We start from the raw sequence: 22,055 nt of genomic DNA, 5'->3' as shown, positions 1-22,055 counted from the left end.
CGGCCATTGTATGGATGACACATAGGAGCAATTAATCTTTTCTGGTTTAGAGGTCCAGGCACACAATAAACAAGGAGGTAGCTAACATGGATACCTTAGTAGCTAACATTAGCTACTAAGAGAAGCTAACATGAATTTACTAATGGCAAAATACCCTGATTGCATTCTGTGATGAGAGAACTGGTTGTGTGGGAAAGGGATAAGCAGTGCATGTTGTATACTTTGACTTTAAAAACTCTTTTGATGTGGTCTTCCACAGTGTCCCTGTAGCCAAATTGCTGATTTATGGAACACATATGGAGACAAGAAGTGGATGGAGAACCTAGTGGCATCCCTAAGGGATTGATGAAGGGGACAACAGTGGCCAAATGCCTTTGTTGGTGACTGTGATGATGAGGCAGAGTGCACCCTCCGCAAATTTGTGGGATGATATCAAATTGGAGACAGGGCTCAGTGTGCTGGAGGGCAGCATTGTCACTCAGAGGGATCTGGACAGACTGGAGAAGTGGGCTGACAGAGGCTTGGAAAGTTCAACAAACACAGAATCCTGCATCTGTAATGGAATAACTCCCTGCACCAGTATATGCTGGGGGCTGGCTGGCTGGGTAGTGCTTTGCTGAAAACTACCTTGATAAACAACAATTAAATATGAACAAGCAGTATGCCCCCACTACAAAGGAGGACAGGAACATCCTGAGCTGTACAGGCAGCAGTGTAGCCAGCAGGTCAAGGGAACCCATCATTCCCTTCCTGTTGGCAGTAGCACAATGACATCTTGAGCAGTCTGTGCAGTTTTGTGCTCAGCACAGGAAAGACAATGACAAAATGTAGTGGCTCCGTGGATAGGTCACCAAGGCGGTCAGGAGCTGGAGCACATGATGCAGAAGAGGGAGTGAGGGCTGGGTTAGAAGACAAGGTTAAGGGGGTGTTGCTGCTGTCTGTTTGTAGCTGCCTGTTGGGAGAGCACAGAAAAGACAGAACCAGATTCTTCCCAGATGTGCATGAGATCAGAACAAGAGGCAATGGCCACAATTTGTAATGCAGAAAATTCTGACTAAATATAAGGAGGGGGGAAAGGGTGGTGGAACGGGCCCAGAGAAGATGTGGATTTCCTTCCTTGTAGATACTCCAGACTCAACTGGACACAACCCAGGGCAACTTGCTCTAACACTACTCCTGCTCTGAGCAGGAAGTTGGACTAGAGGCCTCCAGAGGTCCTTTCCATCTGGCATAGTTCTGTGATTCATAGGTGCCAGTGTGTGAGCTAATTGTCAGAGCTTCCCATTGTGGTTCACTCTAGGAAAAGTATGAACCATCAGAGATGTTTGATGTGATTTGCTTTGGGCATTTACTATGGTATAGGTTGAATCTCACTCTGGGAGAGTCTGACCTCTGGGGTGACAAGGTGAATAGATGCCTATCCTTGGTCAAGTGAATCTTGTCTAGGCTGTCAGATAAGAGTTAAAATCGAAAGAGGGTTACTTTTGTTTCTGAGAGCAAAGGAAATTAGTGAAGAAATTTACTTTATGCTTTATTCTGAGTCATCAGAGGAAAGTGGTTGAGAATTTGAAGACAAGACTGTGAGTGAAAATGATCACAAAAGGGTTTCTGATCTGAAGGAAAGGAAGGAATGAGTGAAAGCAGCTGAATAATGTCAATTGACTTGAAAAGAGCTGGTTTCTTTGAACTTTGGAATTGATAGGTAAGAGCTAGGAAAGGAGGGAAAAAAAGTCCAAGGGAGCTGACAGGCTTTTGGAAGACAAGATACTACAGACACAGCAGCAGACCATCCCACTGAAGGAGGAAAACACAAAATATCACAAGTACTTCAGCCCTCTGCAATTACTTGAAAATCAGGAATGCTATTACTAATGACAAGAGGATAATGCATTGGGAATGAACAAATTTTAAAAATAGCACAAACACCTAGTTTAATGAGTGGCAACTACAAGGGGTATTAAAATTCAGTTTTTTCAAAACTACAGAAATAGGGGAGAAATATAGGAAATTAGAGTGTGTTACTTTGCGGACAAGGAAGAGAAAGTTGGTCACAATGAGGGGGATGAACACCAGCCTTTCTTGGATTCATTTTTCCCAAACAGGTTAGTTGTGATGGGGGTTCCTGGAACAGTTTAAGTTAACTTAAATAGAGGGGAAAGAACAGGCTGGAATGGGGGACAGAGATGAAGTAATGGAGGGGAGCTGGACACAGTCAAATCACTGGGGTCTCATGAAATTGCCCCTGGGTGCCTGGCAGTCAGATGAGACCAGCCCTGAACTTTAGCTTTTATCTTTCAGAACTTGTGAAGGATGAGGAAGGGCAAATTTAAACACGAAAATGAGGAAGCCTGTCATCTTAACTTTGATACATGATGAAATGCTCCTGAAAATTGTTAATCAATTTGTAAACACCTAGAGGATAATAAGCTGATAGAAAAACAGGCAGTGTGGATTTATTAAGAAAAAAAAAATGTGTCAAACCTCTCTAATTTCCTTTTTGAGTGGAACAAGAGGTGTAGGAGATAAAAGTAATAGGTATGTCTTTAGTGCAGCTTTTTGCAGTGTTTTGAAAGCCATGTAGCCTTCTTAAAAGTAAACAGGTTAAAAAATCATCTAGGTGAGATTACTGTAAGGCAGGTGAAGGACTCGTTGAAGTACTGTGTTCAAGAAACAGTAATTGTTTGCTTGGCAGGTGGGGAGGGAACCTGAAGTGCAGTGCTGTTAGATTCTGCCCCAAGTCAGTACTGCCCATGGTTTTCATTAGTGTCTTGAACAATGGACTAGAGAATGCAGCGTGTGAGGGACTAAAAGCTCCAATAGGCCTTGGATATAGTGGAGGGCAGGTTTAGTCCCAAGTGAAAAAATGGAGAAATGGTTAAAATGAGTAAGATGGAAATTCAGCAAATGTGAGTAAGGCCTGCAGTGAAGTGTTTTCCCCAGGAAGGAAAAACAAATGTATGTATGCAGACTAGGGATATCTGAGTAAGTAACAGTGAGAGAGCATGTGGTATTGGGATATCACAAGCTGAATATGAGTCACACTGGGATATGGCTGGTGGAGAAAATGGGGAAGACACCAGACTTTAATGTAAGTGTGAGTCTTGTGTGTAAGCCATAGGATATCCTTCACTCGTTTTTGTTGGCTGTCACTCTGCTGGGATAGTGTCCAGAGCTGGCTTCACACCATGAAACAGTATAGACAAACTGGAGAATGCCAGAAAAAGAGCTGTAGGAGTGAGCAGAGATTTAGAAAAGACCAGTGAGGAAATATTGAAAGAGTTAGATCCAGGATGCAAGGATAAAGATAGAAAGAGAGACAATCTTTGGAGTATATTAAAGGATTTGTGACACAGAATCACAGTGGCGTGTAAGCATGCCCTCTGCACCTACCCAAAGGTAAGAGGGAGAGTAATTAGTTCCGTTTGCATCTAAGGAGGTTTAGTTTGGGTATTAGAAACATATTGTAAGCATATTGCAATGGAGTGTTTGGGGGAACTGGAGTAGAGCGGGTTTGTATGTGCAAGGAATAGGTAAGAGTCAGCTGTGTGGATATTTGCCTTTGCCTCAAGTGAAGGGGTAGACTAGATGATTTTTTTAAGTTCATTTCAGTTCTGTCTTTGATTCTGTCCACTAAAGGAAAACACTTATTAAAAATGTAAAATGAGAATAAAACTGATTTAAACCAAGGGTTTCTCTTTGTTAATTTGAACCGTGATTATATTCAGCATTTTAAACATCCCTGGTTTAAATTAAACCCTTGTGTTGCAGTGTTAGCATCTTCTATTTGTGAAGGTCTTTTTTATTTATTAAAAAAATGCTCCTTGGTGTGATAATCTCTCTGAGTATGAGTTATACAAGTAATGATGAAGAGACTGCAATGTTCTTAAAATTGTTCTGAGGTATTTACTTTAATGCCTTAGTATTTCAGTAAATTGGCTGAATCCATACTGTAAAAATTAGACATCTCATGAGACAGTATTGTCCAAATAAATACCAATTTCTTAAACAAGTAACACTTGCATGTAGAAATTTCTAGTCTCTAAAAATGAACTACTCTCCAAACACAAAGCTCATCCAGACAATAGCCTTGTATATCTTACTTTGTCCAGTGTCATACTGGTGGCGTTAATTCAATGAGGAGACCAGAATGTAGGCTCGATAGTTATTTTTCATGTTTGATTTTCTTCTCGATGAATTTAATATAAAGATGTTTATGTTAAGCTAATTATACCTTGGCTTTTTGTTTTCTGCTGCTGAATGAAATAATGTAGAAGGATTATTTTTTTTCCTTTTCCCCAAAGAATGGAACATTTGACCACAATTGCTATTTCTTACATTAGATAGAGCACCTTACTGTCTATTACCACAAGTGATTTATTAGTACATAGGGCACACTGAGGAACAGTGTCTGACTAGCCAATGAGACACAGTAATCACACTGTGCAATGCCCGCAGAATGAGATTATGTTTGATATTTAATATTAACCTAAACTGCAAAATAAGACTTAAAACAAACAAACAAAAATCTTCAAAAAAGAAAAGCCCAAAAGAAAACAGAAACCAGGGAATTGCTGGGATAAATTTTCTTCTTACAGGAAATCTGTGCTGAACAGAGCATCCAAAGCAAGGGAAGAGCTGCTTTCTGCCCTTTTGCATTCTGCTGTTCCCAGCTGTCCTGCTTCCTCTGACTGTCTCTCTGCACATATGTGCCACCCACCTAAGGAAACAAATAGAAACGACTGGTCCCAGTGTGGCACTTCAATCCTTCAAGTTGATTCTGACCAGGAAGATTTGTTTTGTATAATAATAGCTTATTCACACACCTAAGACCTGTGCTTCTCTCAATGTGGAGGGCACACACTCACCTGCTGGCACAGGAGCCCTGTCATCCACTGAGCTCCATTTAGTCAGATGCTGAGCACCTTTCATCTGAGAAAAAAGGATCTTTAACAGCCACTGCTAAAGATGTTTCTGACTAGAATAACATATTAACAGCAGGGATGAAAGAGTTAATTCATTTTTCCAACTATAATTTTTTTCTTTGTGGAACTGATTTGACACAGTCTAGCGGGGTGCTGTTACTGAAAAATTGAAGCACCAGGTGTGATTAAATAAGATCACACGTTTCATTCCCTCTTTAATTTCACATCATCCTCAGCAGCTGTATCCCTTTACTTTCTGAGAGTTGGAGAACACATTGCTTTTGCAGCAGGCAGGTTGCTGCATTGGTAGCGTGCATCACTGGGCTGTTGTCAATCAAATCTATTTGTGCACACAAATTATTTATTGTTTGATGGACCAAATTTATTAATCTGTTTATTTCTCAAGAATAGAAAATACAGAGTGTATTTGGATAATGGAGACAAACCTAACCTGGCTCCTCAGTATTTCCAGAGGTTCATGTATGCAACAGAACACGTTTCCACTTCAAAGAGAGTAAAAAAAGTAAAGACAGTTTGGACTTGGGATCTTCTTTCAGTTCTTACAAAGCATGGCTCTATAGGATCTGATGAAGTCACCTGTTTTGCTGAGAGTCTGTGGCCTGCCACGGACACAAAGAGTGTGAACCACTGCCACTCTCGGGCAGTAGTACTGGCACAGTGCACAGACCTGTCCCTTGTCCCTTCGCTGCTGGGTCAGAAAGTAGCACTGAGGCCACAATGGCTATTTGCAGTTAGAACATGATACCACAAAAAGAAAACAATTGGTTTTTAGCTGTCCTTTGCTTTAGAATAGTGTTCCTATGTAAAACTGAATTGGACTCCTGCTGGTAGTTATTTCAGGCAATTCCACCTCCAAACATTGGCTGGCTCACTTGTCATGCAAAAGCAACTCCAAACAAAAAAAGATGTATATTTTTATTTTTTTCAGAGGAAGAGGGGGTTTGCTCACAATACTTTGACACTGTTACCTGCAGTAAAAAAGGTTGTGCAGAAGTGACAGTGCCCTGTTCTCTGCCATAATTAATCCAAAGAACAGAAATCTGTGCACCAGTATATGATCTGATGAATTGCTATGCTGTGGTGTGAGCTCCAAGGCATACAGGTCCTGGGAACATGGGTTTGGGGGTTTCTGAACAGATCTGCTGCTGTAGCTTTGGCTCTGTGTTCTCCTCCTGCACCTCTGGTGCTGCTCTCTGTTGATTTCCTGCTGCACTCAGTGGTGATATTTATACAACTATGGTGTTCATGACACAATGTGCTAACCCTTCTCAGCAAGTTTGAGCAGCATTTGGCTGTTGCCTATTTATATATGCGAGTATGCAGCAGCCTTGCCTGTCCTCCAGCACCCTTAGCCCCCTGTGTAAACCAGCCAGTTTTGCTTACTGAGGACTTGTCAAAAATGCATCCATCAAAATTGAACAGATGAACTAAACAAGTGAAAGGGTACCTAAATACCCTAGCTCTTTCATTCGTAAGCAAACAAGGTCTTATTTGCTGTGGCATCATTCCCACATAAAAGAAAAAAGATGCCAGGGGAGGGTGACAGAAGAATTTTGGAGATTCTAGGGATGCATCTGGGCCTGCATTTCAGTATAAATAATGCCTATGAACACCTGTCCCTTCTTAAATTTAACCTTGGAAGCAGCATTGGGACCAGCTCATTTGATGTCTCCTTTTTTTTTAAATTGAGCTCTGCAGATAAAACTGGCTGCCTGTAATGCAGGAGTGTCCTTAAAAGTGAGCTGACATTTATGCAAACATGACTTAATTCATGCAGGGGAAGATACTCTTTGATCTGTGAGAGAACAAAAATTAAAACTCAAAAGGAAATATTTTTTTCTTTACATTAGTAGACCGGTCTTCATGGAGATGGAGAAAGCTGCTCTGACCTTTTCCCCCTGTGTGATAGAGACTGATCATCACTGTTTCATCCTAAGTGAGGCCAATATCAAGAGACTGGAACTAACTGTGCCAGTTTCTGTGTAATTATTGCCGTATGCAATGAGCTGTGCTTCTGTAGGGACTCTGAGTTGTCTGAGATTTACTGGTGTTAACACAAACATTATTATTTCTTAACTGGTGTTCACATATACACAAAGGAAGTGTTTCAAAAGGTGAAATTATATTTTCAGTAATTGTTTCTTATTATGCTAGGGAATTTTTAAAATTATTTTTTGAGGTCACAATGAAGGGTTTAGGAGATCTTTCAGGTTGTAAAAGTTACCCAATAATGTCAGCCTAAATTCTTAAAAAGGCCAGTGTTGACCCCCTTCAGAAATAATGAGGTTTAAAAGGAACCCACATTTTGCTATGGATGTTTTGGGAGGTGCGGTCTTTAGGCTATTCTTGGTTTGAGGCTGAAGCATTAAAGCTTTTATAAAACCAAAGGAGACATTTTCATGCCATTCTTTGTTGTGTAGAACTGTTGCTTTAAGGGAAATGGTAGATTAATATTGGGAAAGTTGGCAGTAGCCCTTGCTCCTCCTGCCAATGCAAAGCAGGGTGTTATTTTCCCTACTGCTTTCTCCATATCCCTTCTTTTCTTTAGGCGAATGAACTTCTCTTTCTAACTCAAAAGAACAAATGCTTTTGCTATCAGTTTTGCTTTTCCAGCAAGATCCTTTAATGCGGCTCTTTCTCTCCACACGGAAAGCAGCCTTTGCTCACACCTGCTGTGTGATAGGATCCTTCTCCCTGAGGAGGGCACAACATCTGTTTTGTTTCCTCCATGGAGAAAGAGAGAGACATTCTCAAAAAATTCTCCTCCTTTCCTGCTTGCTAACAACAAAAGAGGTTTTAAAACATTTGGTGTTTCTGGAGAGAGGAAAAAACAGAAGAGTGCTAGACAGGAAAAAAACAGCCATGGAAAAATAAATTGAACATAATTTGAACTATAATTAAAAGTCTTAAAAAGAAGTCAAACTGCCAAGTTGGAAAGCAAAATGTGCATCATGAAATAAAGTACCTTTATGGAAGAATGTGCTTGGGGTTACAGTGCAGGACTGCCATTCAGGACACGTTGCCTCTATTTCTGCTCTGAGCTTCTGGTGATACCAGACCAGAAACTTAACCCTTATTTGCCTTGATATGTAAAATTTGGTGGTATTGTGAGTCTTGGTATTTCAGAGTGCTTGAAAGCACAAGGAGATGATAGAAGTTGCTTAAATAGAAGCAGCTATGCCATTGCAGTGATGGCAGCTTTTTGTTTATGACAATAAAAAGAGTTTATATCCTTTAAAGTATGGGAAGCATTGTGAAATGGTGTATAACTGCATCCCCAGGGAATCAGTTTGTTGTTAGCATAGTGTAACCTGCAGCTTCAGTAAGAGGCCTTCTTCAGAAGGAGTTAAAAGGTAAAGAGGCTGATGCACAGAACTTCACAGAGAAAGACTTTGTGCTCGGCCACTGACGCCGTCTGTGCACATTGCACAGAGTTTGAAAGCAGCAGATTTTGTTGCATACAATCCGCTTGCTGGTTAGAAGCTAGACTGAAACCAAAGGCTCTGAGCTGTCTGTTTGTGGTCTGGATGGGGGAAGATTTCACATCTGTGAGGGTGCTTCTTCTGCTGTGGCATACAATAAGATATGTGATCAGTGGGAGATATGGCACTCCTGCTGCTGCCTGAAAAATCCACATGTGCAGCTTTAAGCTACTAAATAAGCATTGCAACTTACCAGTGCTCCCATTTGTGATATGGTTAGAGATGGTGTCATACAGCTGACTGGTTCCATCATTCATAAATTCTTAAACCTATGTGAATAAATTCAAATATTTATGTCTTTTAAAGGTGATCAACAACTCTTTGAACTCTCTTTTATGTTTACAGTTTAATACTTCAACCACTCTGACAATATTACCAATTTGAACTCAGCACGTCTGGATTTTGTGAGTCAAATGAAAAGTCTGTAACATGCTGTGACTTCCTTCTGCAGTACCAATCAAAATAAATCAGATATATTCTCTTCTGTTCTCACTACTGGTATCAAAACTCCAAGTCAGTATGGAAATGTGCTAAGAATCCGCAAGCTATACTGCCACCAGTTCTGTCCCCCTCCAGTGCTCATTGTGATATCCATATGCATTTCCCAAACCTACCATTCACTTCCATTGTTAGCTCTGTTTGTTACTAGAGGAAACCACCACACTTCCACCGTCGCCATCCACATGTCCGTCGGGAGGACAGTACAGCTTGTGGATAAATGACAAATAACCGGGGAGCAGGAGCACCTGAAAAAAGTAACAACCAAAGAAACCCTGACTGCTGGAAACAGAAGATTCAGAACTTAACATTGGTTGAGTTGCAGCAGAAGTAACGAAGTGTGAAATGTGCTTTTCCCAACCAGTACGCCATGCTGCTTTAATTTACAGAGTATATAATTATGTAACATTAACATTCTGATACATCAGTCTTCAGCAAAAATTGAAATGAAATCAGAAAAATCCATGAATCTATTTTTAAGACAATTACTGTAATAGCAGTGGATAAGAATACAAACATAAATAATTTTCATCATTTTAAGATTATGTCTTTAAGATCCTCTGATTTTGTGCCCTGGTAAATGTTCGCATGCTGGTGCAAACCAACTTAGTTTAGTAAACCTTGACTAAACACTTGTGGAAATCCTTCCAGCATACTTCAAACTGTGTCTGAGTCCTGTGAGCATAAGACCAGGGATCTGCTTAGAGAACTGCTTTTGAACTTCAGGGATAAACTACATTTGAGGTTGGTTTTCCCAGTCAGACCATGGTCCATTCAGACCAACATTCAGCCTTTCGGCAGTGGCCCAAATGAGCTGATTCAGCAGATGCACAGTGCTATAGCAATTACAATGAAAAGCACCACATCCCATCACTCCAGTCATCTGTGTTAACCACCATTGTTAGGAGAAGCCTGTTTATTTCATTTGCAAAGAAATTACAAATGTTTACTATTAATGGTTCCCACGACATGATTACAGAGGAAGAGGAGAGAAGCCTTTCCTAATCTGCAGGCAAATTTCTCTTCTGAGACACTGTTAGGTCCCAAATTGTCCCTGTGTTCTTGTGGTGTAGTCCAAGTATCTTTTATTTAAACTGTTTTTGAGAAAATGCACTGAGTCTGGGTTGCAGAAGACTCTTGGGGGTCTCTGTTGTCATTTGCTTCTGTGTAGCTCAGGCCAGAAGTAAGCAGATAATTAAAATCAGATTGGATGGTTTAGGAAACATGCCCACTAACAGGCAAGTCTCCCCATCACAAACCTGCCACAAGGGCAAATGAATGGCCAAGTAACTCACTTTCCAAGGTAAGTCAACCTCTCCTCCTCTTTAGATATGATGCTTCCTCTTAGGGTCAGTTTAGGAGGCTCGGAATTACATTGTTTGGGGTTCTTTTTTCTCTCATACCTTACAGGGTTTTTTTCACTGAAGAATAAGTAAGTCTCCGGGCCTTGGGGTTTTTTGTGGGTTTTTGGTTTTTTTCTGGTTTGGGTTGCTGTTTGCTCTCCATCTCCTGCCCCTCCCATCTCCTGCCCCTCCCCTCTCCTGCCCCAGAAGATGTGTTTTAAAATTCAGGTTCACTTTTGTCTTTCTGCTACTTGATAATGATTTATACTCAGCCCATAGGCAACCTAGGGGATACAGAGTGCATATGCACAGCCTGGTTGGGTCAAGAGATGACCTTTCTGAGTTCCTGTCTCCAGAGGAAGCAGAATTGTTTAGTCTTTGAGATGCTAACAGGGTGGTGCTGAGAGACAAAACTAATTTTGGTAGCTTTATGCAGAAAAAAAGCCCCTCTGAAACTTAATGACCTTCTGTAGGGGAAAAAGGCTTTAGGCATGAAGATACAAGCAGAAATCAACAAGGCTGTCATCTGGGAGAGAATACAGAAAAAAAACAACTGAAATAAACTGTATGTTCGAGTTAACTAAAAGTTATTATTTTGACATAGAAGAACAGTTGACAGAGTAGGTAAGGTACAACATACCACATTACTGTATTTAAAACACAGCTCTTCATCCTTCACAAGAAAGGAAGCAGGATTTTGATTATTGAATGCCCAATGGCTAGATACGTTGCATGCACATCATCAAAGGCATTGAATCGATGCAGCACTAAATTCTCAGAATCATGAAGTGGTATATTGTATGCAGGGGGAAACTGGGGAGCATAGCAGGAAATGGTACTGAATTTGAGGAAGAGGGATAAGTTTCTGATAGGAACAAGAAACTCATGTTACTGAGATTGTTTTGAGGAAGATCGCCAGACTTGTACACTTCTGTGGGTATAATAATTAAAGAGGTGGACTTTTTTGAACAGCTATTCTAAAACTGTTTAGAATATTTTTATGAGCAAATAGTTTTCTTGCATGTACACATTATGCCAGCACTCATACGAGAGTCAATGACAGTGTGGCACGGGGATATTTGGGAACAGAATTGTTCCCTCTCACCTTGGACCACAAAGTTTCTTAGGGAAAAACATATGGAAAACATATCTAAGTTTCACAGATCATGTAGTCCATCCCTTTGCACTAAAACAACGTCAGTGCATAGAACGTGTAGTGCTATCTGGAAAATGGATAGAGTTATTTTTAGTTGGCAATATTAATGGTTTGATAGCATATCACAAATGTCAATTATACAATGACCTATCAGAATACTAAATGGACATATCATGTAACAACCTTGTAGTTGCTGAAGGACATGATAATGACATGGTAACTTACTCAAATTAATTTGTATGTCATCAGCTCCTGGCCACGCACTTTGGTGGTGAGCAAGAGAAATAAGTTCATTCTTACAGGGATGGTAAGGCTGCAGATCTTCAAGAGTACAAGCCTGTGTACTGATCCTGAGTGTTTGATTCGGTGACATTGTTCCTGTACCACTGGAGGGACTCCGATATTGGAAGCTGTCTTAATGCAGAGATTGGGATATTGTGCCAAAACCATGACTCAGAGAATGAGTTTCTGTGGGACTTCTGTAGCTAGTATTCCACATTAGACAGGTGGTGCGAGGTCTCGCTGAAGCTCCCGCTGTGCAAAAGGCTGACAGATGCTTTGGACTGACACAACAATAATACCGGCTTCTTATGATACGTGTACCAGAGGAATTCAACATATCCCTGACCTAACTCAAGTCTTTCTATGTTCCATTTAAGGAATATTGACAAAACGGGCCACGCTATCACTCAAGTCATTAGTATATAACCTATAAAAGGACCTGGACAAAAAGAATAAATAGAGGGAAAACTCTAAACCAAACCTATTTTCTGCTCCTATGCTTCCACTTGCTGGTTATGCAGAAGCAGTAAACAAGCCCTATTCCCAGAGCTGTGCTGACAGCACTGATGATGGTGGTGCACAAATTAGGAGGTAAACAAAAAAGCCGTGTTAATTTCAAGCTCCATTAGAAACACAGGCGGTAAAAAAAAATCAATGTCTCCCAAACAGAAAAGGTCAAAATTGGTAGGGAAAGAAAGTTGGTTTTCCGGTAGGTGCGAGACTTTTTAATTATTATTTATTTTAAATTGGGTGTAAGCAAGAAGAAGCTACTGGTCAGTGTCACATTAATGACTAATACATTGAAAATAAACAACTAGCAAAAATTGTTTTAAAAGAGAAATATGCTCATCTTTGGCTCAGGTCATTCTTGTATTCAAAGGCTGGTTTCTATTTTAAATTTTGCCTGTAGGTTCTGTGGATATTTGGTTACATTTATAATCTTGGCATGACACATTTGAGGGATCATTCTTTTGAAAAGATTTCATCAGATTTCACTGTTTTCTCTTGGCATAGCCTATTCTTGGATTCAAATCCTTGGGGCCTGCTAGTTTAAATTTTAGGTTTTGTCGTGCATCCAGATTAAGTCTGGAAATACATGTATGTCATTTTGTTATCAAGTTGTCTAGCAGAGGATGACAGGAAGAACAAATACTGCTTTATATGTTTTCGTTTTATGGTAGTGTGTCACCTTCAACTCCACTCACATTAAATGTTTATCACTTCATGTGTTCTTTGCTTTGCATATTAAACTAAGTTTCACATGGCCATGTTAAATTATGGATGGAGGTGGAGTTTTGCAGTATGGTGTTGGGAACCAGTTCTTCAAATGTGAATACATATGCAAAGACCTTGGCATATAAATACCAAAGAGTGTGACCTTACAGAGCAAAGTTACTCCCTGTCTAAGTGTTTGAGGAGCCACAGATTTTCTGGAAATTATTATTCTTACGCTTATTAATTATAGAACCGCTATAGTTATATGTATTTAGGGTAATCTCTTTTGATCAAGAGCAATGTTGGAAACAAGGCTGTTAATGCTGCTTCATTCTGCAGCACCACCTTGTCACAGCATTTTACTTACACTTGTGGGTGTTAATCCCTGTGTAGTAGGCAATATTCCCTTCTACAGAATATGACCAAGATGCAGAGACTTCAAAGACCATGTTTTATGTACAAAAATGTATTTGTGTGATATCTAGATTGTTTTTAAACAATCTTCCACAAAAGTACAGTCAATATTTCTGTAGCAGAGTCAGGATCTCAGTGGTAGAGACACAGATAACTTCCCAGCTCAACACATTTCCTTCCAAAAAACTGAATCTCCTCACTGTCTCTTCATCTCATCCCTAAGACACAGCTTGCTCTTCTAATTATCATTCCCTTCAGTGAACATTAGCATACTTGTTAAATTGGCCATTTGTGTCCCTGAACTCCCCTGCCTGTCCAGTGACTCACTCAGACCTGCATTTTGCACGCCCTGGGGAAGCATGGAACAAGTTATCCCCGTACTTTCAGCTCCTAGTCCTAAAACTGTTTGGTATCAAGTTCAGTCCTCCCTATTGCTTCATCAACTGTAGTTGTGAGAAGAAAAGAGGCTTTTAAAGAGGAAGATGTCTAAAAGGATGTGTTCTCTCCTATGGATTATTTTAACATCTTTGTTTTCTTTTGTTTTCACAACTTACCAGTTACCTTTTTCCTCCCTGACTGTGATGTCCTGCCAACCTTACCTGCCTGCCTCATATTTCTGAACATAATCACCACCAAAGGAGACTTACTCTCTCTGGCAGTGCTGTAATTAAGGCATGAAGGTAGCATATAGAAGTTCATCCATCCATAGTTGCACTGCAAGTATATTGCTAAGAGCAGTCAAGTCTTGTTTGTCCAGGAAAGTAAGCAGCAGTGATTTGAGGATATGTAGAAACGTGAGATGTTGAGTACCAGCTTTTAAAAGTTTCCCTGTTTACTTTCATGTTTGTTTTAGCTCTCTAGGCTAATGATCGCCCATTTAGAGAACGTGACATTTGTACTTGTTTCCGAAAATGTGTTTGTCGCTCTAGAGGAGACAATCTTGTGTTCCATCAAAACTTCAGTTACAGAGAGCCTCCCGTCCACCAGTCTGAGGCCAAATACTGCCCTTTGGAATCATGAAAAGCTAACATCAGTGAGTCTTGGGTCTGGCTAGCTGGCTTTTGTGTCTGTCTGAAAATAAATTATGAACATCGTGTTGAAAAAGACTTTGTGAAACTACCTTCGTGACATCTGAGTAGTAATGACTTCAGTGCAGCTTGAGGGCATGCAAAGTGCTCACCGTTTACTACCACAGTGAATTCTTTCACAGGGCCTTCCTCTCTTGCAGCACAATTAATTTTACATTTCATTTGCTGACATTGGCATGCACTTAGCTTTATAATATTAGTTAAAATTGGTTTATGATGTCAGTCTTATTTTTAGCACACTAAAAGCAGAGGAATAATTGAAGTGTGCTATTGTACAATTTAGGGGTTGTGGTGGACTTGGAGAGATGAGGATGTACCATTCCTGCTTCAGCTGGCCTAGAGGGAATGACTCTTCCCTTTACCATTTCATTGTAATCTTTCTGATGATACCTCAGAATGACAGCTTGTGCCTCATAGTTTAAGTTAAGGTCCCAAAATAACTTCTGATGTACCTCAGAAGTTTAAAAATTAAGTCTCAGCAATATACACCAATAAAATTTTAATCTGAAAGGCAGTTGAAGTTCAGTACATTGTTTATTTTGTTTTAGTTCTTTTTTTCAGTTCAAAGTTGTCTCTTAGAACTTAAGTTCTAAGTTGTGTCTTGTATGTTAATACCAGCAACTGCCACAGGGTACTCTGCTGGTCAAGCTAAAAATCTTTACTAGGTTGTGGTGTTGTATTCTACTGAAGTCTGAGTAGTAACTTTCCAAGATGAAATGGAATTTAAAAGTCTTTTGTCTGGAGTTTTCTTGCTTGCTTTGCACGTTACCTCCTGCAATACTAGTGCTTTGGTTCTCCAATGCTTGTTTTTCTAATGAAAGTAATTTTTAGCTTTTTTATAATGAAATGAATGCATTAGGAGGTCAGTCGAGTACTGATTAAAATCTGGTTTGGGGCTCACACTGACTTCCACAACCTTTCTTAAATCTTGTGATGGCCTGGAGAAAGGAGCATTCATAAATGTTTCCGATCTGGAGTGATATCTCATCAGGAGTTTGAAGGAAGAAGAACACTCTAAGACATCTATGCGTGAAAGGCATCCTATTTTGACTTGCCTTCAGGGAAAATAATGTGTGTAGATCATAAGGTTGGCTCTGTCTTTGGAGTTTATGGAACATTTGCCACTGTGTTTGCTTTTCCCCATGAGGTAAAGCAACCACCAGGAAGCTTTGAAACTCTGTGTATTAGGATGCACAACACACAGAGCTCAAAGAACAGCAAGACCTTCATCAGCCAAACAAGTCAGTCCATGTGCTGACCTGACCTTACTCTCACTTTTGCTGTTAGAAGAGCAGGTTATTTGCCAGAGTCATTCTGAACTCTCACTGTGAAACATAGTTTTTCTGCTGTGCTCATATCTAAAAGCTATCTACTTTTATTGCTGACCCCATCTGAAATATTTCAGGCTAATGAAACAATACGATTGTTTTTATCTCCAAAGTATTTCATTTCTACTGATGAATGCCATACAGAAGAATTCAAATCTAAATCTAAGTGGTTATCTCTGCTAAGCTGCTTTTAAAAAATGAATTGGCTTGGTGAAGAGCTGGCAAACACAAGCTGAACATTTTGTGAGGATCGCTGATTGTGAAGTTTTGTTAAACTGTGCTTTTTCCAAGCATGTACAAAAATAGCAACTTTGGAAATCATGAAGCTGAGTCTTTTTCACAACTGACACTATTACGAGACTGCAGGTAGCATTCTTTTTCCCTCTTTTCCCTTTGAAAGCTGAACATCATCTCAGAAGTGTGAGGGAGAAGTAACTTGATGCTTAATGTGACTGACTGCTCAAGAAATATGTACTATTTGCTGTTTTAAGCATTAGCCAGCAATTAGGGTTTTCATTAATGAGGTTGTTAACAAAGATATGATACAGTCTTTTCATCCTGTTACACATGTAACTCAAATAAGTGAAGATTTCAAATATTTAGAGACCAGTATTAGTCTTTATAAACCTGCTTCTGTGATGCCTATCAGCACAAGCAAAGTGAACTTCTGCAATCTTTGGGAAACTGCCACCCAGAGAGATTGGGAATCATTTTCAGGCCTGATTCTTGTGTACGTATTAAACCTAAGCTTCTTCTCCTTTGTTCCAGCCCTTCTTAAGCTCCCTCTCTCCCTGGCAGCTTTATGGACTTTTCCCCCACCACATGAGGTCATTCCCCCTCACTGCAATTCCACCTGTGTCTAAATGATGGTATCACCTATGCTCTTCCTTGGGAAGAGCTCCCTATCACAAAGTCACCCCATGGTCTCCTTCAGATCCCACCTGATGACTGTACCTTGCTGGCTGAAAGCTTGCCAGCGTTTGAGCTACTGAAGCGTGCTGACTACTTGCTGTCTTGCCGACCGGTGGCTCACTGTTTCCATGTGTCTCTGCATCTGCTCTGTTTGTTTTGTCTTTGGGTATGTCTGTACTGCCTTCTGCAGCATGTCATGGAGAAACATAACCCAGCCAGGGAGCTCAGAGGAGTCTACCTATAGGAAGGAAAACTTTGTGCTCTGCTGCTGTAGCTCCTTTTCTTGAACCAGCTCATTTAAACTTGGATCACTATACTGTACATTACACTCTAGTGCACAGACTTTCTGTTTATTTTGCATTGGGAATGCACTTTACATGAGGAGTAGGGGGATGTTTTCATTATTAATAGATAAATATGTTTTCACATGAATTAGAAAGCCATATATTTGTATGAATTACAGAGATGGCTTATAATGACAGGAAAGACCACAGAATCATAGAATAACATGTTGGAAGAGACCCCAAGGATCATCTGGTCCAACCTTTCTTGGCAAAAGTGTGGTCTAGACAAGATGACCCAGCACCCTGTCCGGCTGAATCTTAAATGTGTCCAGTGTTGGGGAATTCACTGCTTCCCTGGGGAGATTATTCCAATGGCTGATTGTTCTCATTGTGAAATATTTTCCTTTTGTGTCCAGTCAGAATTTCTGCAGGAGTAATATGTATCCTTTACCTCTCCCCTTTCACCCGTGACTCCTTGTAAAAAGGTAGCCACCTTACAAAGGTACATCCCCTTTGTAGCCGCCCTTTAAATACTGGAACATAATGATAAGGTTTGACCTGAGCTTTCTTTTCTCAAGACCGAACAAACTCAGTTCTCTCAGCCTTTCCTTTTTTGTGGCCCCTCTCTGGACCCTGTCCAGCCTGTCCACACCTTTTTTGTATAGCTGTGACTGAAAGTGAATGCAGTATTCCAGGTGTCCTGAAAAGCACTGAGGAGGGCAGGGTATGACTTCTTTATCTCTACTGGGGATGCACACGTTCATGCAGGTGATCATTCTGTTCAGCAGCACACTGTTCACTCATATTGAGCTTGTTGTCCACTAGGACCACCAGGTCCCTTTCCACAGAGCTGCTCCCCAGCCAGGTAGATCTCAGCCCGTGCTGCACTCCTGGATTCTGTTTTTCCAGGTGCAAGACCTTAGACCTGTCCTTGTTTAACTTCATAAGGTTCTTGTTAGCCCACTATTCCAACCTATGCAGTCCTCCTGCAGGCTGGCTCTTTTTTTCACTGGTGTTCTTCTTGTGCTCCATCTGATTTGTCTTCCCAGGCTTCAGATTAGCTCGGTTGGTTAGAGCTTGGTGCTAATAACACCACAGTTGTGGGTTTGATCCCCACATGATTCATTCACTTAAGGCTTGGACTTGATGATCCTTGTGGGTCCCTTCCAACTCAGAATATTCTGTGGTACTCTTCTGTGATATTGTAAGTCTAGGCTCCCAGCCTCTCTTGCGTTTCTTTCAATAATACATTTATTAAGAGTATCAAGTAAGAATTTTAATTTATTCTCTGATTTTGCTGCCCAAAGACCATTACGGGGCGATCTCTTAAGGAAACTGCTGGTTTGGCATTTCTCTGTCTCTTGAGTGTTTTGATAAATGTATTATTTTATAGAACATTTATACTTTTTTCTCCTTGATGCTGTTCCCACTGGACCTAAGAAATGCCTAGCTGCTCTGCGACATTGATTCTTCATATTAGCTGGCTAGAAAAGTGAAGAGGAGGGACAGAATGCAAAAACTTGATATTTGAAGATATTTTCCTTCTCTTTTAGCTATTGTTTTTCATTGCTGTTGAACCTGCCACTCCCACTGAGAATGGCTGCATATTTGTGGTAGAAGGCAGTGGCTGTCCTGAGAGCTTGCCTACTAACCAAGACAAATGGTAGGAAGCGTCACCTGAGGCTTGCTTCTTGGAAGATGAGGATTAGAGGCACCAAGCCAGATGTTTTAGGTGCTGGGAGCAGAACAGAATGGCAGCCAGAGGTTCCTCCAACTTCCATTCCTGAGAAAATCCTCCTCTTGATCGTTTTCAAAACCCCATCAGCAAAACCAATTCTCTGAGAGTCCATATGGGTAGAAGCAAAAGCAGTGCTAAGCCTGGTGGTTTCTACCTCTGTGCCACTTTCAGGAGACACTAAAGAGACCTCCCAGCCTTTTTCGTCCAACATATCTGCTGAAAACCAGAGGAAGATGTGATTTATTAGCTAGGGCCAGGATGGATAGCATCATAAATCTTCTCTAGACAGCAACAATTAAAGTTGCCAGGACTTTCTCCGTTGCTACATGGAGTCCATGCGACTCTGACCAGATTTGACTGGCTTATTTTGCTAAATGAGGGTGTTGAAATGACCGTCTGGATTTTATTAATAAGTGTATAAATCTGAACTATAAGGGGAAAGAAGATGAACTGGTGCTAGTATATCTGTGACATATACTTAATAATAAAACTTAAACTCTTATACAGCGTGATACAAATTACTTGCTCTACTGCGCCAGTTCTGCCACAGCTACACATTTCATTTTTGTGATATGCTCTGCGACCGCTCCGCTAGTAAGTGCTGAGAAGGGAGAGAAATAGATAGATAGATGCATCTGGTATTTATAGAGGACTGTTTTAATGGTGCTAAAAAACTGATGTGCTCAGCGTTCCTTGCAGCTGCAGTTGCGTTCGTGTCAGTAATCCTATCAGGAGGGTTGCTGGTTTCCAGAGTAATTAGAACCCTGAAGCAAATAAACAGCAAATGAATTCTCTTCTTTTGAAGCTATCTTCTTTTTTTCCCTCTTTTAAATAGCCCTTCTCTGGTATAATTATGTACCAGTCATTATAACATTAAAAATAATTTTATGTGAATGAATGCTATTTTTGTTGTTGTTGTTCATTGCTAATTATTATGAACTAATTGTAATTTAGGATAGTCTTCTAAAAATCTCATTTCATTACAGAATGGCTACTGACTTAAATTGCTTGCCTCCTTGATCTCAGGGAGAGGCAGGAGCTCCAGGTTGGATTCATCTAAGCTGGGCTGGTGGCTTGTAGCACATGTGGGTGGAGCACAAGTTGTTGCTCAAAGCCTTTTTGATAAACTCCTGCCCTTCTAGTGCTTAAGCTATAGGTTAAACATAAATTCACAATACTGTATGCTTGCCACCAGGGAAGCGATGACAGAGATACTACATGATAATATAGGGAGGAAATAACCCTCCTATGTGGCTTTTTGTGACTTTGTCTAGGATAATACATTGAGCCCCGTGCACTCGTTCCTGAAAAGATACTGGCAGGAGTCCAGAGGACAGTAACAACCCATGCAGTCGTCTGGGGAGAGTCTGACTCTAAACAGTGGTACCGTCACCATTTATCTGGGTTATTAGTGTTGCAACATTTGTGACTTTTTGTCAGATGTTTTCAATTTGTGCTCAGGTATGCTGAGTTACAGTGTATAGGCACTGGGTCATTATTGTGTAAACTCTGTAGTCTGGTTTGCATTTTTTGGCTCTTGTATTCAAATGGGTTTCAAGATTAAAAAATAGAATAATAAGGATCAGTTACAGCTGCATAAGCAAATACATATTAATTGATGTTTCCTGGTAATGAGGTATGAGAATGAAAAGCCCACCCCACCTCTCAGATCCCAGCTTGAGTTTTTAAGATTGGCTGTTAGAAGAAAAATGTCTTTGTACTCACAAATTGCACACATTCAGCCAAGAGTTACTAGCACATAATAAACATGGAAACATCTAGTGACGCTTTCTTTAATGGACTCATTCTTTAGACTAGAACCACAGCTTTTACAGCTCAGATTCTTAAAATGCCTTTTATAATGTTGTTTCTTAAATAGACTTAGCTTCTATTGTCCTGTAATGGCAAGAACCAAGATATCACAGTGCTCTGGCTGTAACCTGGCCTGCAGAAATACCTGAGAAGGATGATGTGGAGATACTAGAGCTTCAGAGGGTTCAAATATTTCTATCTGACTCAAAGTGGAGTTCAGGAGATACTTCTATAGCACTGGCTGTGCTCAGGACTTCCCTTCTTTCCTCACCCCTCCTGCAGTTATTTTTGGGTGAGAGAGATTTATAGCAACAGAGCAAATTGCCGTGTTAAATCTGAGCTCAACTTTCAAATCAGTCATCACCGAGCAGGGCCATATATACCCAAATACATAGGGGAAAGATAAGCCAAATCTGCTAATGCTTTAAGTCAATGCATCTGTGATAGAGCTCATAAAATCCTCTAAGGAGAATTATGACGTTGAGAGTTATGACTACTTTATGCTTGAATGAAAGCATCTACTTGTAGGTTTGAGGGACATAACCTCCTACACAATGACTTCATTCTTTAGGGTGATTTACCTTAAGTTTCCTCAGTGTTTCCATGTTTTGGATTGGAGCTCATGCATGCTGAATTATAGTGTATAGACCTTGGGTCATCTTTTTCTGAACTCTATATTTTATCATGCCTTTTTTACCTCTTGGCTTTGAAAGGCATCTCCTGAGGAAAGAATGTGGTTTTGTGCTTGTGACACATCTCAGGGGCTATTTAGATAATGGTATCTTGACAAGGACGTGCTTATGGGGTTTTTTACTGTCTTTTTATTCCACTTGTGATAAATTTGTGCTGTATAACAGTGAAAATAAACCCCCCATAGTTTCTTTTGAAATGAGCTTAGGAGTGTACCATCCAAATGCCTCATGCTGTCAGAGAAACCCTTAACACCTACAGTTGCACACACTTCTGCTGATCCAGGAGTTTTTAAGCAAGGAAAGCCAGATACGCTTCTTAGATGTGTATCAGCCCCAAAAGGAAGAGGGAATACATTTAGAGGAAAAAAAATCTCTTTCAAGGAAAAAAATTAAATTACTGCAGAAGGTCTTGCAGTGGTCTGCCAGGCAGCAAATCCTGGAAAGATATCTGATCACAAATGGCACTGATATGTCTGGTACAGGTTTCTGAGTGATATTTCAATGAGCTAGATAGAAGTGAAGATAGAAGTGAAGCAGAGGTAAAGAATCTAATCATTCAAAAAAACACACAGTCACACAACATTATCTCTCTTCCGAGAGAAAATGAACATAGCAGTTCGCTTAGACTCATGACAGGCATGAGAAACTAGTTTCCTAGTTCAGAAAAAAGTTAACAATATAGAAAAGTATGCTCTTAATAATTTTTACTCTCAACAACACATTAAAATTTGAACAATTCAGATACAATTAATGGGACAAATAAATAAAAAAAATAGCCAGACTGTGATACTGTGCTCCTTGCAATTATTTCTTAATGCTAAATAAACACACTGGTAAAAAAATTGTAATTATTGCACAGTGCTAGAAA

The 22,055-nt window shown here is 40.2% G+C and overlaps 1 protein-coding gene across 3 annotated transcripts in view; it reads left to right on the top strand.

Annotated features, from left to right (window-relative positions):
- SAMD12 (sterile alpha motif domain containing 12) overlaps nt 1–22,055 on the top strand; it is a 177,698-nt gene that overhangs the window by 105,662 nt on the left and 49,981 nt on the right. Inside the window, exon 5 of one of the 3 annotated variants that reach the window (XM_051778507.1) lies at nt 8,771–9,313. The exons of the other annotated variants lie outside the window; for them this stretch is intronic. Coding sequence (XP_051634467.1) covers nt 8,771–8,775 — 5 coding nt within the window. The 3' untranslated portion in view covers nt 8,776–9,313. Of the gene's footprint in view, nt 1–8,770; nt 9,314–22,055 lie in introns of those variants that run through there. 3 annotated transcript variants of the gene reach the window in all.

The sequence above is a fragment of the Manacus candei genome, unplaced genomic scaffold, assembly GCF_025592945.1.
Source record: "Manacus candei isolate 608988 ecotype Guabito, Panama unplaced genomic scaffold, ASM2559294v1 h1tg000013l, whole genome shotgun sequence".
Classification (NCBI taxonomy): domain Eukaryota; kingdom Metazoa; phylum Chordata; class Aves; order Passeriformes; family Pipridae; genus Manacus; species Manacus candei.
The sequence above is the reverse complement of the archived record's forward strand: the minus strand, read 5'-3'. Positions and strand labels throughout refer to the sequence as shown.